We start from the raw sequence: 25,764 nt of genomic DNA, 5'->3' as shown, positions 1-25,764 counted from the left end.
GGGCAGCAATGCTCTTGGTCAGCTCCTGCATCTGGAGGCGTAGTCCTGCAGGGGAATCGTCTTCCAGGATCTGGGCATTGGCCTCAGCGGAAACTGGAGCATCTGGCGCTACCTCCTGGTGGTACGTGAGAGCTTGACGCCTGGGAAGTACTGCACGGCTGGGCTGTCGCTCCTGTAGCGCCTGGATGGCTTTACCTTTGAATTGCGCAAAAGTCAGGTCTGGATTCTGCATGGCCAGGAAGTGCAGTTGGGCCCTTTGGTGACTGCACAGGAGCCCCTCGATGAACCGCTCCTTCAGGAGTTTATCCTCATCTTGCATGCTGTTTGGGTCATTCTGCTTGATGGCCCGCAGTGCCTCCTGGAGATTAAGGGCATAGTCCCGTAAGCTATCCTGTGGCCTCTGCTTGCACCCATAAAACGTCAATTTAATTTCTGTAGCGGTGCGGGTGTCGAAGGTGGTCTTAAGCTTCGCAAAGACCTGCTCTGCAGTCCTCTTATCCGCGGTGGGGCAGGACTTCACTTCTCTCAGAGCCGCTCCAAAGAGATGGCCCGTTATCATATGAACTTTCTGAGGCTCTGTCAGGGGATAAAACTCAAGCAGGCTGCAGATCCCCTCTTTAAAGTCAGTTAATGTATGTGATTCTCCAGAATATCGCGGGAGCCAGGCTGCTCCCGGTAGGTACGGCATGGAGAAGGGCATTATGGCTGCTGTAGCTGCGGCAGTATCCGGCAGGCTGCTGGGAGCGGCAAGCTCTGCAGAACCCGGCGGTGGTACAAGGCCTGCGGCTGCGCCTACTGCGGGGCTCGGAGGTGCCTCTGAGTCTGCGTCTGCGACCGCCGCCTCCGCTCCTCCGGGATCAGACATGGCCGCTCCTCCCCTCTGCTAACCTGGTGGAAGTCGGGGTTCCTCTTCCGGAATCGGCACCTCACCGCGTCTTCTTGCTCCGCGCTCTTTTTGGCCGTCTCCGCCCATGAAGCTATGGCTCCTCCCCTCGTGCCCCACACGGCGCGGCGATGGCGGATTTTGGCGGCCAACAGCAATACACAGTCTTTGCAATAAATCACACAGTTCCAAGGCACACATGACCTGATTTTCAGGCTTAAGTAGATCTTGTTCGTGACGCCAAGTTGGAGCGGCCCCCAAACGCAGGGCAGCGGGGTACTCGGTACCGGGTCCCTCGGTTCTGGGGATGTCACGGTGGCCTGGCCCGGTCCGTGGCCCTGCTAAGGGGCGCCCAATTAAAGATGTAGGTGACGGTGTAGGTCACAGTACATAACGAGGACACAGGGTTGCAGTCTCCTTACCTCTTTACTGAAGGCTTCGGCATCCGCAATCCAGAGCACTGTTAACAGGGCTGGCTGAGACCAGCCGGTCCGAAGGAACATCCAGAGTTCCCTTTGCAGGTGGAAATCAGTAGCCTTCCTACCAGCGCCTGTGTGTTGTAGTACCTCCCTGCTGAGCACCACGGGATAGTACTCACAACTGTCGTGTTTGTTTCTGTTCTTTCTCTCCGTCCTCCAGATGATATGGATAGGACGTACCCGTATGACGGGGTAGGCCTGGAGTTATTTTATAGGGACACTAGAGACGCCCCCTCTCCCACAATTGCCTCCGTTGTCTTCATTAGGTGTAAAAGGTGAGACAGCCAACCTAAAGTTAACTGCCCTGTCGTAGTTCAAAGTAATGCGTAGAGCCTATTACTTCCTCGGTGCTCCGGCCACCGGCTACGCGCCTCAGAAGGATGTTGCCAATCTTGGGGCACGACTCCTTCTGGTTCTATCGCCTTTGTGCTGTGATCTCGTTTCTCACTTCTCCACAATATACTTCGCCTCGTGTCCTTTCTTAGGAGACTGCTGCTATAAGGTACAGGCACGGCTCCGTAACGATCTGTCTGTGCTAGGCCGCTGTCAGGATCCCACCCCTGACAGGTCCTCTCCCGAACTCTCCCCAGCTACTTTCTTCCTGACTTCCTATCCAACCCCCAGTTTTACCCATGTGTGAGGAGTGGCCTAGTAGATAGGACCTTTTGCTCCCCCTGGTGGCCAGAGTGTGAAGTGTAATGTGTGACTGTGATACCTGGCCAGGTGAACTCCTTTAGTGCCATCAGACGTACCATCACTCCCCTTAGCGGCAGAGCGACGTTACTGCAACGACCAGGACTCTGGGGCACTGCAAGACCTTGGTCCCGGACGAACCTAGCATCGACCAAATTAAACCCCGTCCACTGTCCATGAAGGCGGAAACGTTCACCTTATTTCCACTTACATGGATTGTTTCTTTTCAGTTTTTTTCCACTTTGTGCCGGAGAAGGCTGTTTTTTGTTTGCTTATGCTGAACAGTTTATGCAGTTCTAATAAACCAGCCTGGACATTTTTGTGAAATCACTTCCTGTGCCTATCTCAAAAGCAGCTGAGTAAAACCTTACACCCCAAAAAAGAGTAATAAAAGAGACCTGCATAAAAAAAAGTCTTTATTACATCCAAAAACACTTTTGATAGGTCACACTTTACCGAGACAAAATATCAAGCAAAATCGTCAAATAGTACACAAATGCAATTCCAATACTGTAGATATAAGTAATGGGAATCAACCTAAGTGGGAATGAATAGAAATATAAAAATGACCTAATAAAGGTGGCTATGATGTAACTGTCAGAACAGTAAGTTCACAAGTATTTGTGCCGTTCAGTCACTAGATGTCAGCACGAGAAAACTGAATAGTAAAACTAACCCAATACCGAAGTAATGACGTGGCCGCTCTATAAAACTATGCAGGAAACAGAATAAGTCACAATAGTGTCACCCAAAGTGATATAAAATAAGGGGCAAGGTCCCAACCAAGAGACCTACAAACAAACCCCCGTTAGGATTCAAAACAATTCCGCCTGGATTAACAAAAGGGTGGAATGTCTACAGACCAACATATGGTTTAGGCAATAGCTGCCACAGACATATACATATGAATAGCAGAACCACATATATCGCAGTTGGTTGCAGGTAAAACAATTATCGCTACATAGAAAAAATGGCACCTGTTCTGGATGATGCTATAAATAATTGTTATAATAAAGATGGAAAAGGAACAATCTCACCCATTCCAAAGTACGTGAGCAGGAGCACCGGAAAAACCTCTAGTCAGGAAACGATCCGGGACTTGATGAGAAGGGATGACAATACCCTGTCATTCCCTATGGGGCTACCGGTAAGCTATCCCCAGAGCTCCTGCCCTTACAAGGGCAGTCCACAACTACCCCTGCAATAGAATGCCCTGCACTCTCCCTGTGTTCAGTCCCGACGCGTTTCCTCCAAGTCAATCATCAGGGGACCTGCTTGTATAGAGAGATGAGTGCCTACATATTAAGAAAGGGAGACAATAAGTTCTGCCACCCACTATGCTGTCTTACTGGGAGTGACCGAACTACAAGAGCAGACTTAAATAGGAGTGGTTCAAACCTTCAACCACTTGAAACGGAGCAATCACAACACCTGTGTGGTAGCTATGGGTCACACATAACAACCAATATAGACCGGCCAGTGAGATAGAATGTATGTAATCTAGCCCAATTGGCCTCATATGTGAACCCTAGTGTCCAATATAACAGCGCTGTCAGTGCTATAAAACATAACGGCGGGTGAACTGACCTGTATAGTGACGTCACACGCCAAAAGCACGAGATGCCTCCAACTTCTACATGAAAGCTGTGCTAGTATCTGCGGGCATGCGCAGTGAATACCGGAAGTCACCGTTGCTAGGTGACGCGCGGCTAACACAGTGGGTGTTAATAATTATTACACAAAGCACAAAAAGTGCTCTAAATGAAAGCAGCCGACGAATCCGCTTGACCAAAAGATGTAATGTATACCGAAGCCGCAAGATCCACAGGGTGAGCGGCTCCGGACATGCGCAATGCCAGACACATACCCTGCTCTATGCTTGCAGGGATGCGGAAGTCAGCCAAAGCCGCGATACCCCGTAACCAAGGACGCACAGCCGCTCGCTGACACATCAAAATATAAGGCATGCGCAATAGGCGGAACACACCGTCGCTGCTAAGAAGCAGCAGGTATATTCCTCATAACACATGAGGATTCATTACTGAGAAGCTGGAGACACCAAACCGCTCATCAAAACACTGAGTTGGCAGAATGAAAGAGAGAATTGTGAGCGGTCTATTAAGAAATGTGCCATATACAAATAAAAGATTCTGCAATAATATATAAAAGTGCCAAAACCGGCGGCACTATGGAGTATAAGGGTTCAATACAACAAAAATACCGGCCGAGGGTATACAAAGGTCCACAAGGGAAATACCCATATATTGTAAATGTCAGTACTATGAGGAACACCTATTTGATACCAATTGGTCTACACTAGACCTACCATAGATCATTCTACGCACTAAATAGCAATGTGCCAGAATATTTAATAATTATTGCATAACAGGACACCGCTATGAAACACCAAAACACGATGGGCTCCGTATTTAGACAAAACGATAATTAAATTGAACATGCAGAATCCCAAGGATTATGGATGACAATAGAAGGATTTAGGCTTAAATAAGAAAAACCATTGACTGTGTGATAGTAAGAATGACCAAAATGACGAGGCTCCAAAGACGAATTCAGATAAAACAGCTATAGTTAATTTGGTCATTGAGGCCAAGGGGAGAAACAGTGTTAAGATAAAAAATCCATTTAGCCTCCCGTTGGAGGAGCAACTGATCCCAGTCGCCCCCACGTATAGGTTTAGTGACCTTCTCAATAGCCATAAATTTAAGGTGTTTAGATTGTCCGTCATGCATCTGATTTATATGCCGAGAGATAGAGGTGTCTCTTCTATGCTCGACATCGCCCACATGTTCACCGACCCTTCTCTTAAATTCTCGGATGGTTTTGCCGATGTATTCAATGCCACATGAGCAGGATGCCCTGTAAATAACTCCCTTGGTGCTGCAATTAATAAATTGCTTGATGTCGTATTTCCTACCAGTCACGTTACTCACAAAGCTATTACCCACATTAATGTATTGGCAAGCCGTACAATGTCCACATTTATGGCAACCAACAACGTTGCTCCTCAACCAGGTCTCATTCCGAGGGCCCGAGAAGTGACTGTGAACCAGTCTATCATTTAACGAGCGTGCCTTCCTGTAAGTAATGGCCGGAGAATCCCCCAAATAGCGAGATATATCAGAGTCCATTTGTAAGATGGACCAATATTTTTTAAAAATGTTTCTGACATGAGTGGCGCCATTATCAAAGGTGGTAATAAACCGTACCATTTCATCAGTCTGTATCCCCTGTATGGGGTTTAATAGAGTAGTTCTATCCTTACTTTTGGCATGGTGGTAAGCTTTTTTGAGAACGTGGGATGGATAGCCTCTGTCTTGAAAGTTCTTCCTCAATTCCTTGGCTTGGGACTCAAAATTTCCATCATTGGAACAATTCCTACGGATTCTAAGGTATTGCCCCTTAGGAATCCCTCTTTTTAAATGCTCTGGGTGGTTGCTGCTCCAATGTAAAAGGGCATTGGTAGCTGTCGGTTTTTTGTAATTAGATGTCACCAACTCACCATCAATTCCTTTGGTAATGAGGATATCTAAAAAGGGTAATGAGGAGAAATCTATCACAAAAGTGAAAAAAAGGCCAATGTTGTTATGATTGAGCCTATCCACAAAACCCTTAAACTCCTCTGTGGAGCCAGTCCAGATTAGAAAAACGTCATCTATGTATCGTGTCCATATTTCTGAGACACGATACATAGAGAAATCACCCCCTTCCAGGTCATCGTTCCAAACCATAGTCTCCTCCCACCAGCCGAGGAAGAGGTTAGCATAGGCCGGGGCGCAGGGGCTCCCCATGGCCGTCCCCCTCAGCTGGTGGTAGGTGTGGCAGTTGAACGTGAAGTAGTTGTGTGTCAGACAGAACCTGAGGAGTGCCAAAATGAACTGATTGTGTTCCTGAAGATGTTGTCCCCTTGTCTTAAGAAAAAATCCCACTGCCTCCAAACCCTTCTCATGGGGAATGGAGGAATAGAGGGCTTCCACGTCAATGCTAGCAAGATAGGCCCCAGAGTCAACATTGAGGCCTTCAAGGCGACGGAGCAAGTCAGGAGTGTCCTTCACAAAAGATTGTAAGGAGGACACAAACGGAGACAGTACACGATCTAAATAAATGCCTGCATTCTGGCACAAACTGCCCACCCCTGACACAATGGGTCTGCCCTTTAATGGATTCAGGCCCTTGTGAACTTTGGGAAGGCAGTAAAAGGTAGCCGTTACAGGATGACGAGGGAGAATAAAGTCAAATTCTGTCTTATCTATGACACCTTTCTCCAAACCTTCTTGTAAGATCTGACGTAACTCTTCACAATACTCTTTAGTAGGATTGTTTGAAAGGATCTCATAAGAGTTTCTATCGGCAAGTATAGAGTCACAGATCTGTTGGTAATGTTGAGTATCAAGAATAACAACATTACCCCCCTTATCGGAGGGCTTGATTACGATAGTGTCATCACGTTCCAAGCGGTTGATCGCTTCTATCTCTCTCTTAGAGCAATTAAACCTGCACGGAACGTGAGACTTAGAGAGGCCAATGAGCTCAGACGTTACCAAGTTAGAGAAAATGTCGATGGCTGAGAGATCACTAGAGGGTGGAGGCATCCTATGGCTCTTAGCCTTCAGTTGTGTAAACGGACCCATGCCCCGTTGGTTGGGGTCAACCTCTCCAATACTATGCAGAAGCCTAACATCAGCCAGCATGTCTACTGGAATACCAAGATCAGCACATGTACGGGAATCCTGTTTGTGGAAAAACTTCTTCCACCTGATTTTACGTAGAAAAAGGTTAAGGTCTTTAACCGATCTAAAAAGGTCAAAGTCACTGTTAGGGACAAAGGAAAGACCCTTTTTCAGAACAGTCATTTCATCATTATCAATAATCCTTACAGAGAGGTTGATGATTTGGATACTCGATTTAGTAGAAGGTTCAGAGGAATCTATGGGTGGTTCTGCCATGATGTGCTCCTCACCTATTACTTCCTTGCTTGTAATGGTCTGTTTCTGAGGCCGTAAACCTGGTCTAAAAAACCCCCACCTGAGCTGTTATCTGGTCTCTCAGTAGGTCCACGTGTACTTTTACCCCTTCCTCTACCCCGATTACGTCCCCTTGTGGATCTAGTCCTATTCTCCGATTCAGAGAAGTCAGTGTCAGTTGAAGACAATTCCGTATCCCTATCAAAGGGGGCAGGTCTTGGGGTGAGTACAAGATAAGCCTTGTTATCCTTGAAGTCCTGTATATCCCGCAGATATTGGCGGTGTTTCCTCTCCTTAAGGTGGTATTGGAAACGTTCAATGTGTGTTTGTAGCTTGGTTTCTTTTGCCACAAAATCTGTTTCAGCGGAAATTTTTTTTGTAATTTCTATCTGATCCCTCAACTTCTCATTCAGGGTTGATAGGGAAGATTTCTCCTCCTCAAGCAGCAACTGCATGAAGCGGAGAGAGCTCTCAGTTGCCTCCCTTTCCCACTTATGTATGAAGGTGGGATTCTTATGTCTGTTACCCAATGTCAGATTAATTCTTAGGCCTCGTGGGACTATCTTAGCCCTCAGATAGCTTTCTAGGCTTTGAACCTCCCACCAGGAGGTAATCTGATCACGATAGATCTGTTGGAGTTCTTTGAACGCTACGTTGAAGGTTGGGAGATACTTTTTTTGAGTAAAAGCTTGATCCGAAAACACCTCTTTGGCCTCAGATAGCCAACTTTCAGTATTAAGGCCCACAGTCAAAAAGCCAGCCATATCCTAAATAATAAACTAATATAGCACAATTTTGTACTTAGTAACTAAGCTTTAAACAAAAAAACCACTAAGAAGGATAGAAAATACAGCAACAGTGGAATTTAAAACATAACTTTTACTAATATTGAATAAAAGTCACAATAGTGTCACCCAAAGTGATATAAAATAAGGGGCAAGGTCCCAACCAAGAGACCTACAAACAAACCCCCGTTAGGATTCAAAACAATTCCGCCTGGATTAACAAAAGGGTGGAATGTCTACAGACCAACATATGGTTTAGACAATAGCTGCCACAGACATATACATATGAATAGCAGAACCACATATATCGCAGTTGGTTGCAGGTAAAACAATTATCGCTACATAGAAAAAATGGCACCTGTTCTGGATGATGCTATAAATAATTGTTATAATAAAGATGGAAAAGGAACAATCTCACCCATTCCAAAGTACGTGAGCAGGAGCACCGGAAAAACCTCTAGTCAGGAAACGATCCGGGACTTGATGAGAAGGGATGACAATACCCTGTCATTCCCTATGGGGCTACCGGTAAGCTATCCCCAGAGCTCCTGCCCTTACAAGGGCAGTCCACAACTACCCCTGCAATAGAATGCCCTGCACTCTCCCTGTGTTCAGTCCCGACGCGTTTCCTCCAAGTCAATCATCAGGGGACCTGCTTGTATAGAGAGATGAGTGCCTACATATTAAGAAAGGGAGACAATAAGTTCTGCCACCCACTATGCTGTCTTACTGGGAGTGACCGAACTACAAAAGCAGACTTAAATAGGAGTGGTTCAAACCTTCAACCACTTGAAACGGAGCAATCACAACACCTGTGTGGTAGCTATGGGTCACACATAACAACCAATATAGACCGGCCAGTGAGATAGAATGTATGTAATCTAGCCCAATTGGCCTCATATGTGAACCCTAGTGTCCAATATAACAGCGCTGTCAGTGCTATAAAACATAACGGCGGGTGAACTGACCTGTATAGTGACGTCACACGCCAAAAGCACGAGATGCCTCCAACTTCTACATGAAAGCTGTGCTAGTATCTGCGGGCATGCGCAGTGAATACCGGAAGTCACCGTTGCTAGGTGACGCGCGGCTAACACAGTGGGTGTTAATAATTATTACACAAAGCACAAAAAGTGCTCTAAATGAAAGCAGCCGACGAATCCGCTTGACCAAAAGATGTAATGTATACCGAAGCCGCAAGATCCACAGGGTGAGCGGCTCCGGACATGCGCAATGCCAGACACATACCCTGCTCTATGCTTGCAGGGATGCGGAAGTCAGCCAAAGCCGCGATACCCCGTAACCAAGGACGCACAGCCGCTCGCTGACACATCAAAATATAAGGCATGCGCAATAGGCGGAACACTGTATTTTCTATCCTTCTTAGTGTTTTTTTTGTTTAAAGCTTAGTTACTAAGTACAAAATTGTGCTATATTAGTTTATTATTTAGGATATGGCTGGCTTTTTGACTGTGGGCCTTAATACTGAAAGTTGGCTATCTGAGGCCAAAGAGGTGTTTTCGGATCAAGCTTTTACTCAAAAAAAGTATCTCCCAACCTTCAACGTAGCGTTCAAAGAACTCCAACAGATCTATCGTGATCAGATTACCTCCTGGTGGGAGGTTCAAAGCCTAGAAAGCTATCTGAGGGCTAAGATAGTCCCACGAGGCCTAAGAATTAATCTGACATTGGGTAACAGACATAAGAATCCCACCTTCATACATAAGTGGGAAAGGGAGGCAACTGAGAGCTCTCTCCGCTTCATGCAGTTGCTGCTTGAGGAGGAGAAATCTTCCCTATCAACCCTGAATGAGAAGTTGAGGGATCAGATAGAAATTACAAAAAAAATTTCCGCTGAAACAGATTTTGTGGCAAAAGAAACCAAGCTACAAACACACATTGAACGTTTCCAATACCACCTTAAGGAGAGGAAACACCGCCAATATCTGCGGGATATACAGGACTTCAAGGATAACAAGGCTTATCTTGTACTCACCCCAAGACCTGCCCCCTTTGATAGGGATACGGAATTGTCTTCAACTGACACTGACTTCTCTGAATCGGAGAATAGGACTAGATCCACAAGGGGACGTAATCGGGGTAGAGGAAGGGGTAAAAGTACACGTGGACCTACTGAGAGACCAGATAACAGCTCAGGTGGGGGTTTTTTAGACCAGGTTTACGGCCTCAGAAACAGACCATTACAAGCAAGGAAGTAATAGGTGAGGAGCACATCATGGCAGAACCACCCATAGATTCCTCTGAACCTTCTACTAAATCGAGTATCCAAATCATCAACCTCTCTGTAAGGATTATTGATAATGATGAAATGACTGTTCTGAAAAAGGGTCTTTCCTTTGTCCCTAACAGTGACTTTGACCTTTTTAGATCGGTTAAAGACCTTAACCTTTTTCTACGTAAAATCAGGTGGAAGAAGTTTTTCCACAAACAGGATTCCCGTACATGTGCTGATCTTGGTATTCCAGTAGACATGCTGGCTGATGTTAGGCTTCTGCATAGTATTGGAGAGGTTGACCCCAACCAACGGGGCATGGGTCCGTTTACACAACTGAAGGCTAAGAGCCATAGGATGCCTCCACCCTCTAGTGATCTCTCAGCCATCGACATTTTCTCTAACTTGGTAACGTCTGAGCTCATTGGCCTCTCTAAGTCTCACGTTCCGTGCAGGTTTAATTGCTCTAAGAGAGAGATAGAAGCGATCAACCGCTTGGAACGTGATGACACTATCGTAATCAAGCCCTCCGATAAGGGGGGTAATGTTGTTATTCTTGATACTCAACATTACCAACAGATCTGTGACTCTATACTTGCCGATAGAAACTCTTATGAGATCCTTTCAAACAATCCTACTAAAGAGTATTGTGAAGAGTTACGTCAGATCTTACAAGAAGGTTTGGAGAAAGGTGTCATAGATAAGACAGAATTTGACTTTATTCTCCCTCGTCATCCTGTAACGGCTACCTTTTACTGCCTTCCCAAAGTTCACAAGGGCCTGAATCCATTAAAGGGCAGACCCATTGTGTCAGGGGTGGGCAGTTTGTGCCAGAATGCAGGCATTTATTTAGATCGTGTACTGTCTCCGTTTGTGTCCTCCTTACAATCTTTTGTGAAGGACACTCCTGACTTGCTCCGTCGCCTTGAAGGCCTCAATGTTGACTCTGGGGCCTATCTTGCTAGCATTGACGTGGAAGCCCTCTATTCCTCCATTCCCCATGAGAAGGGTTTGGAGGCAGTGGGATTTTTTCTTAAGACAAGGGGACAACATCTTCAGGAACACAATCAGTTCATTTTGGCACTCCTCAGGTTCTGTCTGACACACAACTACTTCACGTTCAACTGCCACACCTACCACCAGCTGAGGGGGACGGCCATGGGGAGCCCCTGCGCCCCGGCCTATGCTAACCTCTTCCTCGGCTGGTGGGAGGAGACTATGGTTTGGAACGATGACCTGGAAGGGGGTGATTTCTCTATGTATCGTGTCTCAGAAATATGGACACGATACATAGATGACGTTTTTCTAATCTGGACTGGCTCCACAGAGGAGTTTAAGGGTTTTGTGGATAGGCTCAATCATAACAACATTGGCCTTTTTTTCACTTTTGTGATAGATTTCTCCTCATTACCCTTTTTAGATATCCTCATTACCAAAGGAATTGATGGTGAGTTGGTGACATCTAATTACAAAAAACCGACAGCTACCAATGCCCTTTTACATTGGAGCAGCAACCACCCAGAGCATTTAAAAAGAGGGATTCCTAAGGGGCAATACCTTAGAATCCGTAGGAATTGTTCCAATGATGGAAATTTTGAGTCCCAAGCCAAGGAATTGAGGAAGAACTTTCAAGACAGAGGCTATCCATCCCACGTTCTCAAAAAAGCTTACCACCATGCCAAAAGTAAGGATAGAACTACTCTATTAAACCCCATACAGGGGATACAGACTGATGAAATGGTACGGTTTATTACCACCTTTGATAATGGCGCCACTCATGTCAGAAACATTTTTAAAAAATATTGGTCCATCTTACAAATGGACTCTGATATATCTCGCTATTTGGGGGATTCTCCGGCCATTACTTACAGGAAGGCACGCTCGTTAAATGATAGACTGGTTCACAGTCACTTCTCGGGCCCTCGGAATGAGACCTGGTTGAGGAGCAACGTTGTTGGTTGCCATAAATGTGGACATTGTACGGCTTGCCAATACATTAATGTGGGTAATAGCTTTGTGAGTAACGTGACTGGTAGGAAATACGACATCAAGCAATTTATTAATTGCAGCACCAAGGGAGTTATTTACAGGGCATCCTGCTCATGTGGCATTGAATACATCGGCAAAACCATCCGAGAATTTAAGAGAAGGGTCGGTGAACATGTGGGCGATGTCGAGCATAGAAGAGACACCTCTATCTCTCGGCATATAAATCAGATGCATGACGGACAATCTAAACACCTTAAATTTATGGCTATTGAGAAGGTCACTAAACCTATACGTGGGGGCGACTGGGATCAGTTGCTCCTCCAACGGGAGGCTAAATGGATTTTTTATCTTAACACTGTTTCTCCCCTTGGCCTCAATGACCAAATTAACTATAGCTGTTTTATCTGAATTCGTCTTTGGAGCCTCGTCATTTTGGTCATTCTTACTATCACACAGTCAATGGTTTTCTTATTTAAGCCTAAATCCTTCTATTGTCATCCATAATCCTTGGGATTCTGCATGTTCAATTTAATTATCGTTTTGTCTAAATACGGAGCCCATCGTGTTTTGGTGTTTCATAGCGGTGTCCTGTTATGCAATAATTATTAAATATTCTGGCACATTGCTATTTAGTGCGTAGAATGATCTATGGTAGGTCTAGTGTAGACCAATTGGTATCAAATAGGTGTTCCTCATAGTACTGACATTTACAATATATGGGTATTTCCCTTGTGGACCTTTGTATACCCTCGGCCGGTATTTTTGTTGTATTGAACCCTTATACTCCATAGTGCCGCCGGTTTTGGCACTTTTATATATTATTGCAGAATCTTTTATTTGTATATGGCACATTTCTTAATAGACCGCTCACAATTCTCTCTTTCATTCTGCCAACTCAGTGTTTTGATGAGCGGTTTGGTGTCTCCAGCTTCTCAGTAATGAATCCTCATGTGTTATGAGGAATATACCTGCTGCTTCTTAGCAGCGACGGTGTGTTCCGCCTATTGCGCATGCCTTATATTTTGATGTGTCAGCGAGCGGCTGTGCGTCCTTGGTTACGGGGTATCGCGGCTTTGGCTGACTTCCGCATCCCTGCAAGCATAGAGCAGGGTATGTGTCTGGCATTGCGCATGTCCGGAGCCGCTCACCCTGTGGATCTTGCGGCTTCGGTATACATTACATCTTTTGGTCAAGCGGATTCGTCGGCTGCTTTCATTTAGAGCACTTTTTGTGCTTTGTGTAATAATTATTAACACCCACTGTGTTAGCCGCGCGTCACCTAGCAACGGTGACTTCCGGTATTCACTGCGCATGCCCGCAGATACTAGCACAGCTTTCATGTAGAAGTTGGAGGCATCTCGTGCTTTTGGCGTGTGACGTCACTATACAGGTCAGTTCACCCGCCGTTATGTTTTATAGCACTGACAGCGCTGTTATATTGGACACTAGGGTTCACATATGAGGCCAATTGGGCTAGATTACATACATTCTATCTCACTGGCCGGTCTATATTGGTTGTTATGTGTGACCCATAGCTACCACACAGGTGTTGTGATTGCTCCGTTTCAAGTGGTTGAAGGTTTGAACCACTCCTATTTAAGTCTGCTCTTGTAGTTCGGTCACTCCCAGTAAGACAGCATAGTGGGTGGCAGAACTTATTGTCTCCCTTTCTTAATATGTAGGCACTCATCTCTCTATACAAGCAGGTCCCCTGATGATTGACTTGGAGGAAACGCGTCGGGACTGAACACAGGGAGAGTGCAGGGCATTCTATTGCAGGGGTAGTTGTGGACTGCCCTTGTAAGGGCAGGAGCTCTGGGGATAGCTTACCGGTAGCCCCATAGGGAATGACAGGGTATTGTCATCCCTTCTCATCAAGTCCCGGATCGTTTCCTGACTAGAGGTTTTTCCGGTGCTCCTGCTCACGTACTTTGGAATGGGTGAGATTGTTCCTTTTCCATCTTTATTATAACAATTATTTATAGCATCATCCAGAACAGGTGCCATTTTTTCTATGTAGCGATAATTGTTTTACCTGCAACCAACTGCGATATATGTGGTTCTGCTATTCATATGTATATGTCTGTGGCAGCTATTGTCTAAACCATATGTTGGTCTGTAGACATTCCACCCTTTTGTTAATCCAGGCGGAATTGTTTTGAATCCTAACGGGGGTTTGTTTGTAGGTCTCTTGGTTGGGACCTTGCCCCTTATTTTATATCACTTTGGGTGACACTATTGTGACTTTTATTCAATATTAGTAAAAGTTATGTTTTAAATTCCACTGTTGCTGTATTTTCTATCCTTCTTAGTGGTTTTTTTGTTTAAAGCTTAGTTACTAAGTACAAAATTGTGCTATATTAGGAAACAGAATAAGAATAGATCTTGTTGTAAAATACAAAATCTTGTCACTTACTGTATTCCTTAGCGAGAGCGGAGCAATAACCCCATGAGACGTCAGAAAGGGTGGCAGAATTCACACGTCGCAGCAATGTGCTCCTGCTCTCTTTAGAGTCCGCCGAGGCTGGATCATCGTCTTCACAGCTTTCCTGTGGCTACAGGTCCATGTTGCAAGATTCATACATCAGGAATGCCAATAATCCCTTTGTGCTGTTTATTTAGTTTTTTCTTATTTAGGTAATGGAGTATTGGACCGTCAGCACACCTTAGACTGACGGAGACAGCCTAGCGCTGAATTTGGCTACCATAATCAGTTCCATAGACAGTGAATGGGCGACAGCGAACATCGACTAACCTGCAGCTCCATTCAGTCCTACCCGCAGTGAGAAGGGATAGGGTCCCAGCAATGGTGTCCCTAGTGATCAATTAATTATCACTTGTTCCATGTAAAGGTGATCAGATCTCTCATAAGCATTCCCCCACTACAAACCGATCCTAACATCTGTTGTCTATTAGGGGCACTGCTAGCAAGGTGATGCAGAGATGGCGTGGGAATGGACAAATAGAGGGCTGTCATTTCACAGTGGCCCACAGAAGAGGTCACTGTGGAAATCTGACAATTTTTCAATTTGCACAATGCATTTGAAAGATACCACTGTGGGAATTAGAGGGACATTCTACCCCTGTATATGTTTCAGCCAGGTTGCGGATTCCAAAACATGCTCACAAGTTGGAGGGAGTTGGGGTGATATTATTTTACAAGGTGGAAACATAGGGATGGACAATGGAGTTCTTAATTCTTCATGATCTTGAGCCATAGGCGCTATGTGTGCTGCTCTGTAATGAGGCCTCCATAACACATTATATGAGAGAGGTACACTATTTTCCCCTAAAACCAATACCATATAAACCAGACATTAAAAAAAATCAAACCATATTATACCTTCTTTGTGTAATATGTCCTGAGGCCGAGTTCAGACCAAGTTTCTGTCTTCATTCATGTCTCTGTTGGTGGCATCACTCTATATTCCCAAAGCACAGGTAATTTTAGACCTTTCCCGAGACAAAAATTAGGCAACGGAATAAAAGAACATGATTAACGCGGCACAACCGTTGAAACGCTTATGATTTTAAATGCACTTTAAGCCTGTGACTGTCACTTGTAGGAATCACCCGTTTTTGGGTCTCTGGATATAAAGATGGATTTTGGACTTATGTGCTTTTAATGAAAATGGAATAAGGGTTATTTTTTATGGATATCACCCACGCTGGACTTCTGCTTCACCTTCTACTTACAGCACTGCATGATCCGAGCGGTGGGACTGAGAGGAGAGGAGCTGATCTTTGTTGCTTTTTAACATGAAACTTTGGTTTGACCTTCTCTACTGGTGGTGCACATCTATTTAATCAGACACAATATTGTGGTGGAGTAGTGCGACACCTTAACACTGCTGGAAAGGTGAAACAGAGAGCAAAGTTTTATGTTTTGGACTCTATGGTTCAATTCAACAAGAATGGCGATTTTCATTATGGTTTTATAGGGCTTGTTGGAGTCCAGGGTGCCTACCTCTTCATGTATTTGGAGCGCCTGACAAGTGAGGTGTGACTCTGGTCGCCACGACAGAAATCTCCCTTCAGTCAGGGAATGCATCATGAATTAGACGAGTTGTGGCGCCCCATCCCCACCTGGGAGAAACTGGCATTAAAATGGCAAAACTTGTGAGGTCTTGGTTCCTCTCCGAAATGCAGAAACTTTTCAAAGCTTTTATGAGCATTTCTGGGCATAAGACCTTTGATGACCCCAACCCTATTTGTTTAACCAAGGTCAATAAAATAGGAGCCATGTCTGAATTCCGTTTTTGGAGATCCAGAAGGAAGTTCCCAACAGAGTGATGAATGGGGCACAAACTTGGTCTGAACCAGGCCTTAAAGGGGTTGTCCACTACTAGAACAACCCCTTCTCAATGTGAATGTTTGCCCCGGTTAAAAAAAAAAACTGGTGTCGGCACTCACGTTCCCGGGCTCAAATGAGGTTGTTATGACACGTGAACCCTGTGGCCAATCAGCGCTGGTGTCACTGTACCATCTTCGGACATATAAGTAATCAGGAGGAAGGGGGCAGCCAGCAGCAACTCTCACTCTCTCATTACTTACACATCCAGTTACGCCAGCGCTGATGGAGCGCCGGGCTCAGGTGTACAAATTTGGTGCACAACCAAAATTATGTAATATTCATCAAAAAAGTCTAAAGATGCATCAAATCTGTCATCTAGAATGAGGCACTGTTATAAATTTGGTGCATTTTCAGACTTACGTCAGTGGAAATAGGCTGCCGATCATCTGACGAACAAGCAAAATGTTCGTCCGGTGAGATTATTTTAAAGCTGGCTTAAAATGTATCGATCTCGGCAGTGTGCTGTATAACAGGATATGTGTATGTGCTACAGAGAACAATTTGTTATTGAATGCTCTAATAGGGATATTAATCGACCGCCAATTGTGAAACATTTATCAGACACAGATCTTCTAAATAAATGCCGCATAATCTAAATATTAAACCAAAGTCCTAATTCCACCCCAATGTTTTTCATATTGCACAGTAATATCTGGCTGCTGCGTTTTTAAAGGGGTTTTCTAGGCCTTTATTATCGAAGGTCTATTTTACTATAGGTAATGAGGATCAGATATGGCTCACACCATGTTGGAGGCCCCTTCATAACTCGGCTCATGGCGGTTAGTATGTCCTGATGTGGAGCCAGAACAAAGTCTAAACAACACCTAGTGGCCATACTTGGGTGCTGCAGCTCAGCTCTACTGAAGTGAATAGGAGTTGAGCTGCAGTAATGGAGTACAGAGTCACTGTGCACATCTGGCCACCGTAGGACTTGCCAACAGCCAGTTATGCGGGTTCCTGGTGCCAGATCCCAATCGATCTGATATTGATGAGCTATCCTAATAAAAGGCCATCAATATCAAAGTCTTGGACTTCCACTTTATACCACAAATTTTCCATAAAAGTTTATAAAACTTGTTAAAATTGGTTTTGGGGCAACTTAATACGTAAATTCAGCAACAACAAAAAACATGATAGGGGCTGAAACACAGATTTCAATGATGTGTTATTTCTTTGCTGTACGGTTTACTTGCAATTAAGGTTTTATCACCTGGGAATTATCACTGTCAAGACTAGGTACCTGTATGCCTCCTAGCCCGACTCCGCCTGCTCCTATGATAAGGTGTTCATTGTCTATGGACAATATACATACAGAGCCTGGTGTGCGCGAGGTTAGCTTTCTCAGCTCTGCTTCTTTCTAAATCTAAAAGCTTTGATTGTTTCACAACTGCTGCACCCAGTTACACATTGCTGGAATCAAGGTCTCTAACTGCAGACAGATCCTCTTAGGCTACTTTCACACTAGCGTCGTACTCGGCCCGTCGCAGTGCGCCGGGCCGACGTACCGACGCTAGCATTGAATGCGCCGCACAACGGGGGGCAGCGGATGCATTTTTCCAGCGCATCCGCCGCCCCATTGTGAGGTGCGGGAACATGGGGGCGGAGTTCCGGCCGCGCCTGCGCGGTCGTAAATGGCGGTCCGTCGGCTGCAAAAAACGTTACATGTAACGTTTTTTGCAGCCGACGGTCCGCCACAACACGGCGCAACCGTCGCACGATGGTTGCGACGTGTGGCAAAGCGTCGCAATGCGACGCTAATGCAAATCAATGGTGAAAAAACGCATCCTGCAAGCACTTTTGCAGGATGCGTTTTTACAACCAAACGACGCATAGCGACGTGCAGTGCACGACGCTAGTGTGAAAGTAGCCTTATAGATTGTTGTGCAACCCTTTGATTTTCCTGAGCCTTTTTATCTTGCCATCTATGTCAATAGCAGTTAAAGGCAATCTGTCACTAGGATCACCCCTCCTAAGTCATCTATATGGGCATGTAGGTCATAGGAAGCTTAATAAAGTGATACCTTGATATCTGAGGTTTTATTCCAGATAAATCAACTTTTTCTTACATGTAAATGAGCTGTTAATATCTATGGGCTGGACATAGATCTCCCTGAGAATCTTATTATAGCTTCCCTGAGACGCTTATTATAAATGAAATGGGCCGTTACCAGGGTGAGATATGCAATGACTGACACTCTGCTCGCTCTCCTATATCATGTCTCACACTAGTAACATCCTGTTATTATAATAATCTCTGGAGGTGGAATCTCAGGGAGATCTATGTCCGGCCCAGAGATCTTAACAGCTCACTTACATATTAAAAACATGGATCTCTCTGGAATAGGACATCAGATCACAGATATCAAGGTGTCATTTTATCCAGCTGTCTATGTCCATATAGATGGCTCAGGAGGGGTGAGACCACTGACAGATTCCCTTTAATGAATTACTTATCTATATTTTACAAATATGTTATATGCCTGCAGATCAGGAATTACCATAATGGCTTAAAAGAGAGTAGAGAAGTGCTCAGCTCAGGAGGCGTGTGTGCACTATCCGGCTGCAGCAGTGCTCTCCTGCCTCCTCAGCTAAACACTTCTTGGCCGTATTTTGAGCGATCGGTGGAAATCTCTGCACCCTACAGATCTGCAGGCATGTAAATTGCCTGCAAAATATTAAAAATGCTGTTACTCTTTAAGACCTCATTTAGAATTTGACTATTCATTCAGCTTTGACTATTAAAAAACCTTTTCTGGTTGTGAGCAATGATTGATATAATCCCAAATGTAAAACAAACAACAGTTGAGGATACACTACTATACCACATGGTGGCGCTCTACATGGAAGTCAATAGAGAGACAGAAGGCGAACAGAGGGTGAATTGTAAATGGAGGTATTTTCCAAAGTTTATTGCATTGTTTTATTTTCACAACCCTGAAGAGCTTTTTAAGGCTTGGTCTTCATGTATCATCTGCCGCGTGCATCCAAACTACACCCACTTATGCGGGCAATGCCCACAACCACATGCAGCAGCTGTACGTGACGGCACGGCTACAACCAAACTGTCCAATGAAATGTATAAATACGCTGGTAACGGCTACTGATCCTGAGCTAGCCTGCAGTATAGCCCAGAGCTCAATTCACTCTTTTTTAGCCCTCAGAGCTGAAATCTTGCAGATTTCTTTGCCGTCACATTGTCTGTGCACAGTGTGGTCCACATTATAGAACAAAGGCGCAGAACTCACTGCAGAACAGGAGCTCAGCTTGGCCTTTAGGGTAGGTTTATGTCAGCATCACACATTTTGCTAAAAAAAATAGCAGCACACTATAACAGAACCTCATACTATTGTAAATCAATGGGGCCCTTCGGATACTGTTGGAGTCCGTTAAAAGGAACCTAGGTAAAAGTGTCTTCCCGCTGTTCCCCTGAAAATGCTTATTTCCCCTCCTTTTTTAAATCCTTCATATGGGCCTTTTACTTATTGCCAATTTTTATGGCGTTTACAACGCGGGTGTGGCTCACGCTCTGCAGCCTTAAAGACACGCCCCTGAGGATCCTGTGAACCATAGCCTGAATAAAAAGGCCCATATCTCTGACACTGTAGGGCGGATTAAGAAAAAAAACACACAAAAAAGGAATAGTCAGAGGAACAGCACGAATAAAGAGCAAAAACTGGTCCCTTCTGATGTGACAAGTCCTCTTTGTCATGTATCTTTACACGGATATTCACGTCTAAGCCAGTATTGGCCAAATTGAGATGTACCTGTCCATATGTGGTGGCAGAGGTGACCATAGTTCTGCAAAGAGTAATATAGACGCGCTACACCTTCTCCCGAATTCCAGCTCATTTCTATGGGATACATGAACCGTTGTAGCAGCCCACTCTACTGTTTCCATAAACCCCACCAGCATATAGGCAGATACTCCCATGAATAGCTGCGATGCATATACCACCTTTTCAAAAAGCATTTTCTGATAACCTGCAGAATTGTGATTTCAGCCCTGGGTTTTACTACAGAACAGTAATAATACAAAATATTTTCATACTTATAAACACAGGATTTGTTACCCTAACTGGTGTTTGAGGAACAAAAGATTGAAGTGACTAATAACTAAGTATTAAAACAAAGTGTTATTGAATTATAAATAAAAACATTAAAATTTCTGGAGTCAAGTACTGGAAAAATGGAGGTATAATAGAAGCAAGGTGAAACGCGCGTCGGGGCCAGGAGTCTGTGAGCACCTTTTTGACATGCAGCAGCGAAGAGGTAATTTATTGCCCCCAAAGGTATATACAAGTTGTGTTATTGCAATATCTGTCGGCACAAAGCCAATTCATCCCTGCTAGTTATATGCACAGAGAAATGTATGTAATATAAATAGAGATGCCCTAGTCACAGCTTTGCAGCTAGAGGATCCTCAGCTTTCTACTATGGATGTGTGACAAGTGGTTCCTTTTCTATGCATACGACACCTTAGAATAGTTATCTGATTAATAGCACCTTCTATTGCTTATCTGATGCAATTGTGGAACCGGGAATTATTTATTGATCTATTCATTTTAGGTATATATTTGTCTGGATAAAATTATATAATATCATCTTTTTTGGCATTGTGCACTTTAACCAATTTTGGACTGGAATTTTTCTAAGAACCAGCACTTTTCTAAGTATTATTAGCTAGAAAATTATTTATAGAAAAATCTTGGAAATCATTATGTCATCACTATTTATTTATGTATTGTGGACTTGTATTATTATATCTCAATTTTTCCAGTACTTGAATGTTTATATTTGTAATTCAATAAAACTATGTTTTAATACTTCATTATTATCTTTTGTTCCTTAAACACCAATTAGGGTAACATTTGCTGTCATTTGCATAAGAATTAAAAGACTGATTTTTTTAGCAATAGATTGAAAGCTACCGTAAGTCTATCAACATCTTCATGTAAAGACCGGCATTCCCATATATCCAGATTGGGGTGGTTGACCTTACTGACCGGTTCCCTTTAAAGGGGTTGTGTAGCGCTTCCCTTTTCTGCATCTGGCATCGGGAGACGCTGCGGCACTCGGAGGTGATAGTCCGATGCCTGGGATTTGGGACTGGTGGCTAGAACAGGATCGCATCCGTCCAGAGGGTAGAAAGAAGAGGCGCTGCACAACCCCAGTGATCACCAGGCCCCAATGTTGGGTCCCAAATTGTTACCTATAAATATAAGGCAAATGCTAAGCTCACTAGATGTCCAAGGGTGGAAACCCAGGGGTGTAAGATGGATTTAATCAGTAACGCCATACAATATGGCATGTCTCTGTCTGGTGTGCCCTCTGCTCCCAGGCCCCTCCATTAGTCACATACACCAGGCTAAAGGCTTCCTGTAGGTCCATACAATGTAGGTGATCACTCCGCTGCCGGCCAGGAGAGCACAGTCCCATTGGCGGCAAGGCTCAGGCTGGCTGTCATTTGCTGTAGGTGACCATGCTCCTGATCGTTTGCTGCAGGAGTCACTTGTCTTATCACATGACCACTGCCCGGTGCGGTCACAAGGCCAGGGCCTGCCTGCCGTCGGGCGGTATGAGCTGGCTCCGGCTGCAGCTGCTGTCCCTCCTCTTCGCCCTCATGTCTCCAGGGTGGCAGGGCAGCTCCTGGCAGAAGTCCGGCGAGGTTCCCCGGCGCAGCAGCCGGCTGCTCTGCGAGATTCCCCCGGTGCCGGAGCCGTCCCAGCTGTGCGCTCGCTGGATGCCGGGCTCGGGCACAGGCAGCGCCGCCTTCTCCGGGAGGGCCTCCGCGTGGGCCGGCGAGCAGCTGGCGGAGCGGGTGAGGGCTCCCCGGGTCTGCGCGCTGTCCTCCTCCTCCCTGCGGTGTGAGAAGGGCCGGGAGAAGCGCTGCAGCACATGCCGGGACAGCGGCTTGGGGCTGCGGGCAGTGGGCTCTCCGTCCCGGCCGCGCCCGCTCAGCGCTCGCTCACACTCCCAGTGGCCGGACACCCGGGCGGCGTCCAGCGCAGATATGCCCGCTCTGTTGGTGGCGTCCAGGCGGAGCCCGAAGCGCTTGTAGGAGCGGAGCAGGAAGAGCAGCTCCGCGCTGTGGCCGCAGGACGCCGCGTACATCAGCGCCCGGTTCCCGTCCCGGTCCGCGATCTCCGGGTCCGCGCTGTGCTGCACCAGCAGCTTCACGGCGTCCAGGTGTCCGAGCTCACAGGCCAGGCTCAGCGCCGTGCGCCCCGCCTCGTCCTGCCCGTTCACATCCGCGCCCTTGTCCAGGAGCAGCCGCACGAAACGGCTCCGGAGCTCGGTCTCCCTCAGACACACGGCGTACATGAGCGGGGTGCGGCCCTGGTCCCCCGCCGGGGAGTTCACGATCCTGCGGTCCAGAGCGTCCAGCACGAAGCGCGCCAGGTGCACCTTCCCGCCGTGCATGGCGTCCAGGAAGGTGCGAGTGCCCGAGCTGCGCCGGAGGTCCCGGGGACGGAGCATCCTGGACCGTGGGAAGCTGCGGAGCGACTGCTGCGGGCGAGCGGACACCCACAGCTTTATACACTCTGGTAGTCATGGAAACGGGGATGAAGCCGAAAACTAAGGAGGAAGAGCGGCGGCCACAACAGCCACTACAGGGCTGTGTGATACCACAGGGGTATACTGTCCCCTCTTAGTATATTCACAGGGGGTCCTATATACTGTCCCCTCTTAATATGTATACAGAGTGATGCCATATACTGTCTCCTCATAGTACATACACAGGGGGTCCCATATACTGTCCCCTCTTAGTATATTCACAGGGGGTCCCATATACTCTCTCCTCATAGTATATACACAGGGGGTCCCATATACTCTCCCCTCATAGTATGTACACAGGGGGTCCCACATGCTGTCTCATAGTATATACACAGAGGGTCCCATATACTGTCCTCTCATAGTATATACACAGAGGGTCCCATATACTGTCCTCTCATAGTATATAAACAGAGGGTCCCATATACTGTCCTCTCATAGTATATACACAGAGGGTCCCATATACTGTCCCCTCTTAGTATATACACAGCTGGATCCCATATACTGTCCCCTCATAGTATATACACAGGGAATCCATATACTGTCCTGTCATAGTATATACACAGGGGGATCTCATATACTGCCTCCTCTTAGTATATACACAGGGGGATCCCAAATACTGTCCCCTTGTATATACACAGGGGAGTCCATATACTGTGCCCTCATAGTATATACACGGGGGTCTATTTACTGTCTCCTCATAGTATATACACAGGGGGATCCCATATACTGTCCTCCCATAGTATATACACAGGGGGTCAGGGCCGGCTCCAAGTTTTCATGGGCCCTGGGCGAAAGAGTCCCGGTGGGCCCCTTTAACACATACCACAATTCATAATGCATGGATATGGCAGAGAAATATAGGTATAGTACAATGCCAAAGATTGCACTTCTTACATTACACGAGTGATATCTATTGTAAAATTCTACATTAGCTCAGAAACCGGACAGTATAGTCCTCTATACAGAATAATGAGCCCCATATATTGCTCCAAACAGAATAATGAGCCCCATATATTGCTCCAAACAGAATAATGAGCCCCATACATTGCTCCAAACAGTATAATTGGCACCACATAGTCCTCTATACAGAATAATGAGCCCCATATATTGCTCCAAACAGAATAATGAGCCCCATTCATTGCTCCAAACAGTATAATGGCCCCATATAGTGCTCCATACAGTATAATTGGCACCACATAGTCCTCTATACAGAATAATGAGCCCCATATATTGCTCCAAACAGAATAATGAGCCCCATTCATTGCTCCAAACAGAATAATGAGCCCCATTCATTGCTCCAAACAGTATAATGGCCCCATATAGTGCTCCATACAGTATAATTGGCACCACATAGTCCTCTATACAGAATAATGAGCCCCATATATTGCTCCAAACAGAATAATGAGCCCCATTCATTGCTCCAAACAGAATAATGAGCCCCATTCATTGCTCCAAACAGTATAATTGGCACCACATAGTCCTCTATACAGAATAATGAGCCCCTTATATTGCTCCAGAGTAATGAGCCCCATATATTGCTCCAAACAGAATAATGAGCCCCATATATTGCCCCATACAGTATAATGTCCCCATATAGTGCTCTATACAGTATAATTGGCACCACATAGTCCTCTATACAGAATAATGAGCCCCATATATTGCTCCAAACAGAATAATGAGCCCAATATTATGCTCCGTACAGAATAATGAGCCCCATACAATGCTCCATACAGTATAATGGGCATCACAGAGTGCTCCATGCAGAATGAGCCGCATATATTGCTCCATACGGAATTGACCCCATATAATGCTCCATACAGTATAGTGAGCCACATATAATTCTCCATACAGTATATGATGGGCCCCATCTATTGCTCCATATATAATGGGCCTCATATAATGCTCCATACAGTATATGATCGGCCCCATACAGTATACTGAGTCCCATACATTGCTCCATACAGAATGGGCCCCATATGATGCTCCATACAGAATGGGCCCATATAATACTCCTTACAGAATGGGTCCCATATAATGCTCCAAAAATAATTGGCCCCATAAGATGCTCCATGTATAATGGGCCCCATATAATGCTCCATATATAATTGGCCATATAAAATGCTCCATATATAATTAGTCCCATCAGATGCTTCATATATTATTGGCCCCATATACTGCTCCATATGTAATTGGCCCCATATACTGCTCCATATTGAATTGGCCCCATAAGATGCTCCATATTAAATTGGCCCTATATAATGCTCCCTATAGAATTGGCCCCATAAGATGCTCCCTATATTATTGGCCCCATAAGATACTCCATATAGAATTAGCCCCATATATGGGCCCCTTCTGATGGTCCCCATATATTGCTCCAAATATAAAAAAAAAATAATGGAATACTCACCTCTCGTTGCTTGTTGCTGCTCTGCTCTGGACTCCTCACCGTCGGCGTCTTCCTGCTCTCTGTGCTGCGACTGCTCAGGCAGAGGGCGCGCACTGGTGACGTCATCGCGCCCTCTGACCTGAACTTCACAGTCAGAGGATGGAAGACGCTGCAGCGCTGGAATCGGGAGAGGTAAGTATCGCAAGTGCCGGGGCCCGGAGCAGGCGGGGGGTCCACTCGCGGGGGCCGGCACTATAGCACGCCAGTGCCCCCGACGGCAAGTGGGCCCCCTGCCCGCTCAGGGCACCAGCACTTGCCCGGGTGCTGACGCCGACCCTGCAGGGGGTCCTTATACTGTCTCCTCATAGTATATACACAGGGGGTCCCATAAACTGTCCCCTCTCAGTATTTACATAGGGGGATCC

At 45.7% G+C, this 25,764-nt stretch overlaps 1 protein-coding gene across 1 annotated transcript; it reads right to left on the bottom strand.

Moving 5' to 3' along the window:
• Positions 1-19,279: 19,279 nt before the first annotated feature.
• On the bottom strand, positions 19,280-22,999 carry ANKRD63 (ankyrin repeat domain 63). The gene has a single exon (XM_077260659.1). The coding sequence runs from the start codon at positions 22,873-22,875 to the stop codon at positions 21,940-21,942; it is 936 nt and encodes a 311-aa protein (XP_077116774.1). The 5' UTR covers positions 22,876-22,999; the 3' UTR covers positions 19,280-21,939.
• Positions 23,000-25,764: the final 2,765 nt, after the last annotated feature.

Source organism: Ranitomeya variabilis, chromosome 1, assembly GCF_051348905.1.
Source record: "Ranitomeya variabilis isolate aRanVar5 chromosome 1, aRanVar5.hap1, whole genome shotgun sequence".
Taxonomy (NCBI): Eukaryota; Metazoa; Chordata; class Amphibia; order Anura; family Dendrobatidae; genus Ranitomeya; species Ranitomeya variabilis.
The sequence above is the reverse complement of the archived record's forward strand: the minus strand, read 5'-3'. Positions and strand labels throughout refer to the sequence as shown.

Coding starts and splice junctions, on each gene's coding strand:
- ANKRD63 (XM_077260659.1), bottom strand. CDS start 22,875: ATGCTCCGTCCCCGGGACCTCCGGCGCAGCTCGGGCACTCGCACCTTC.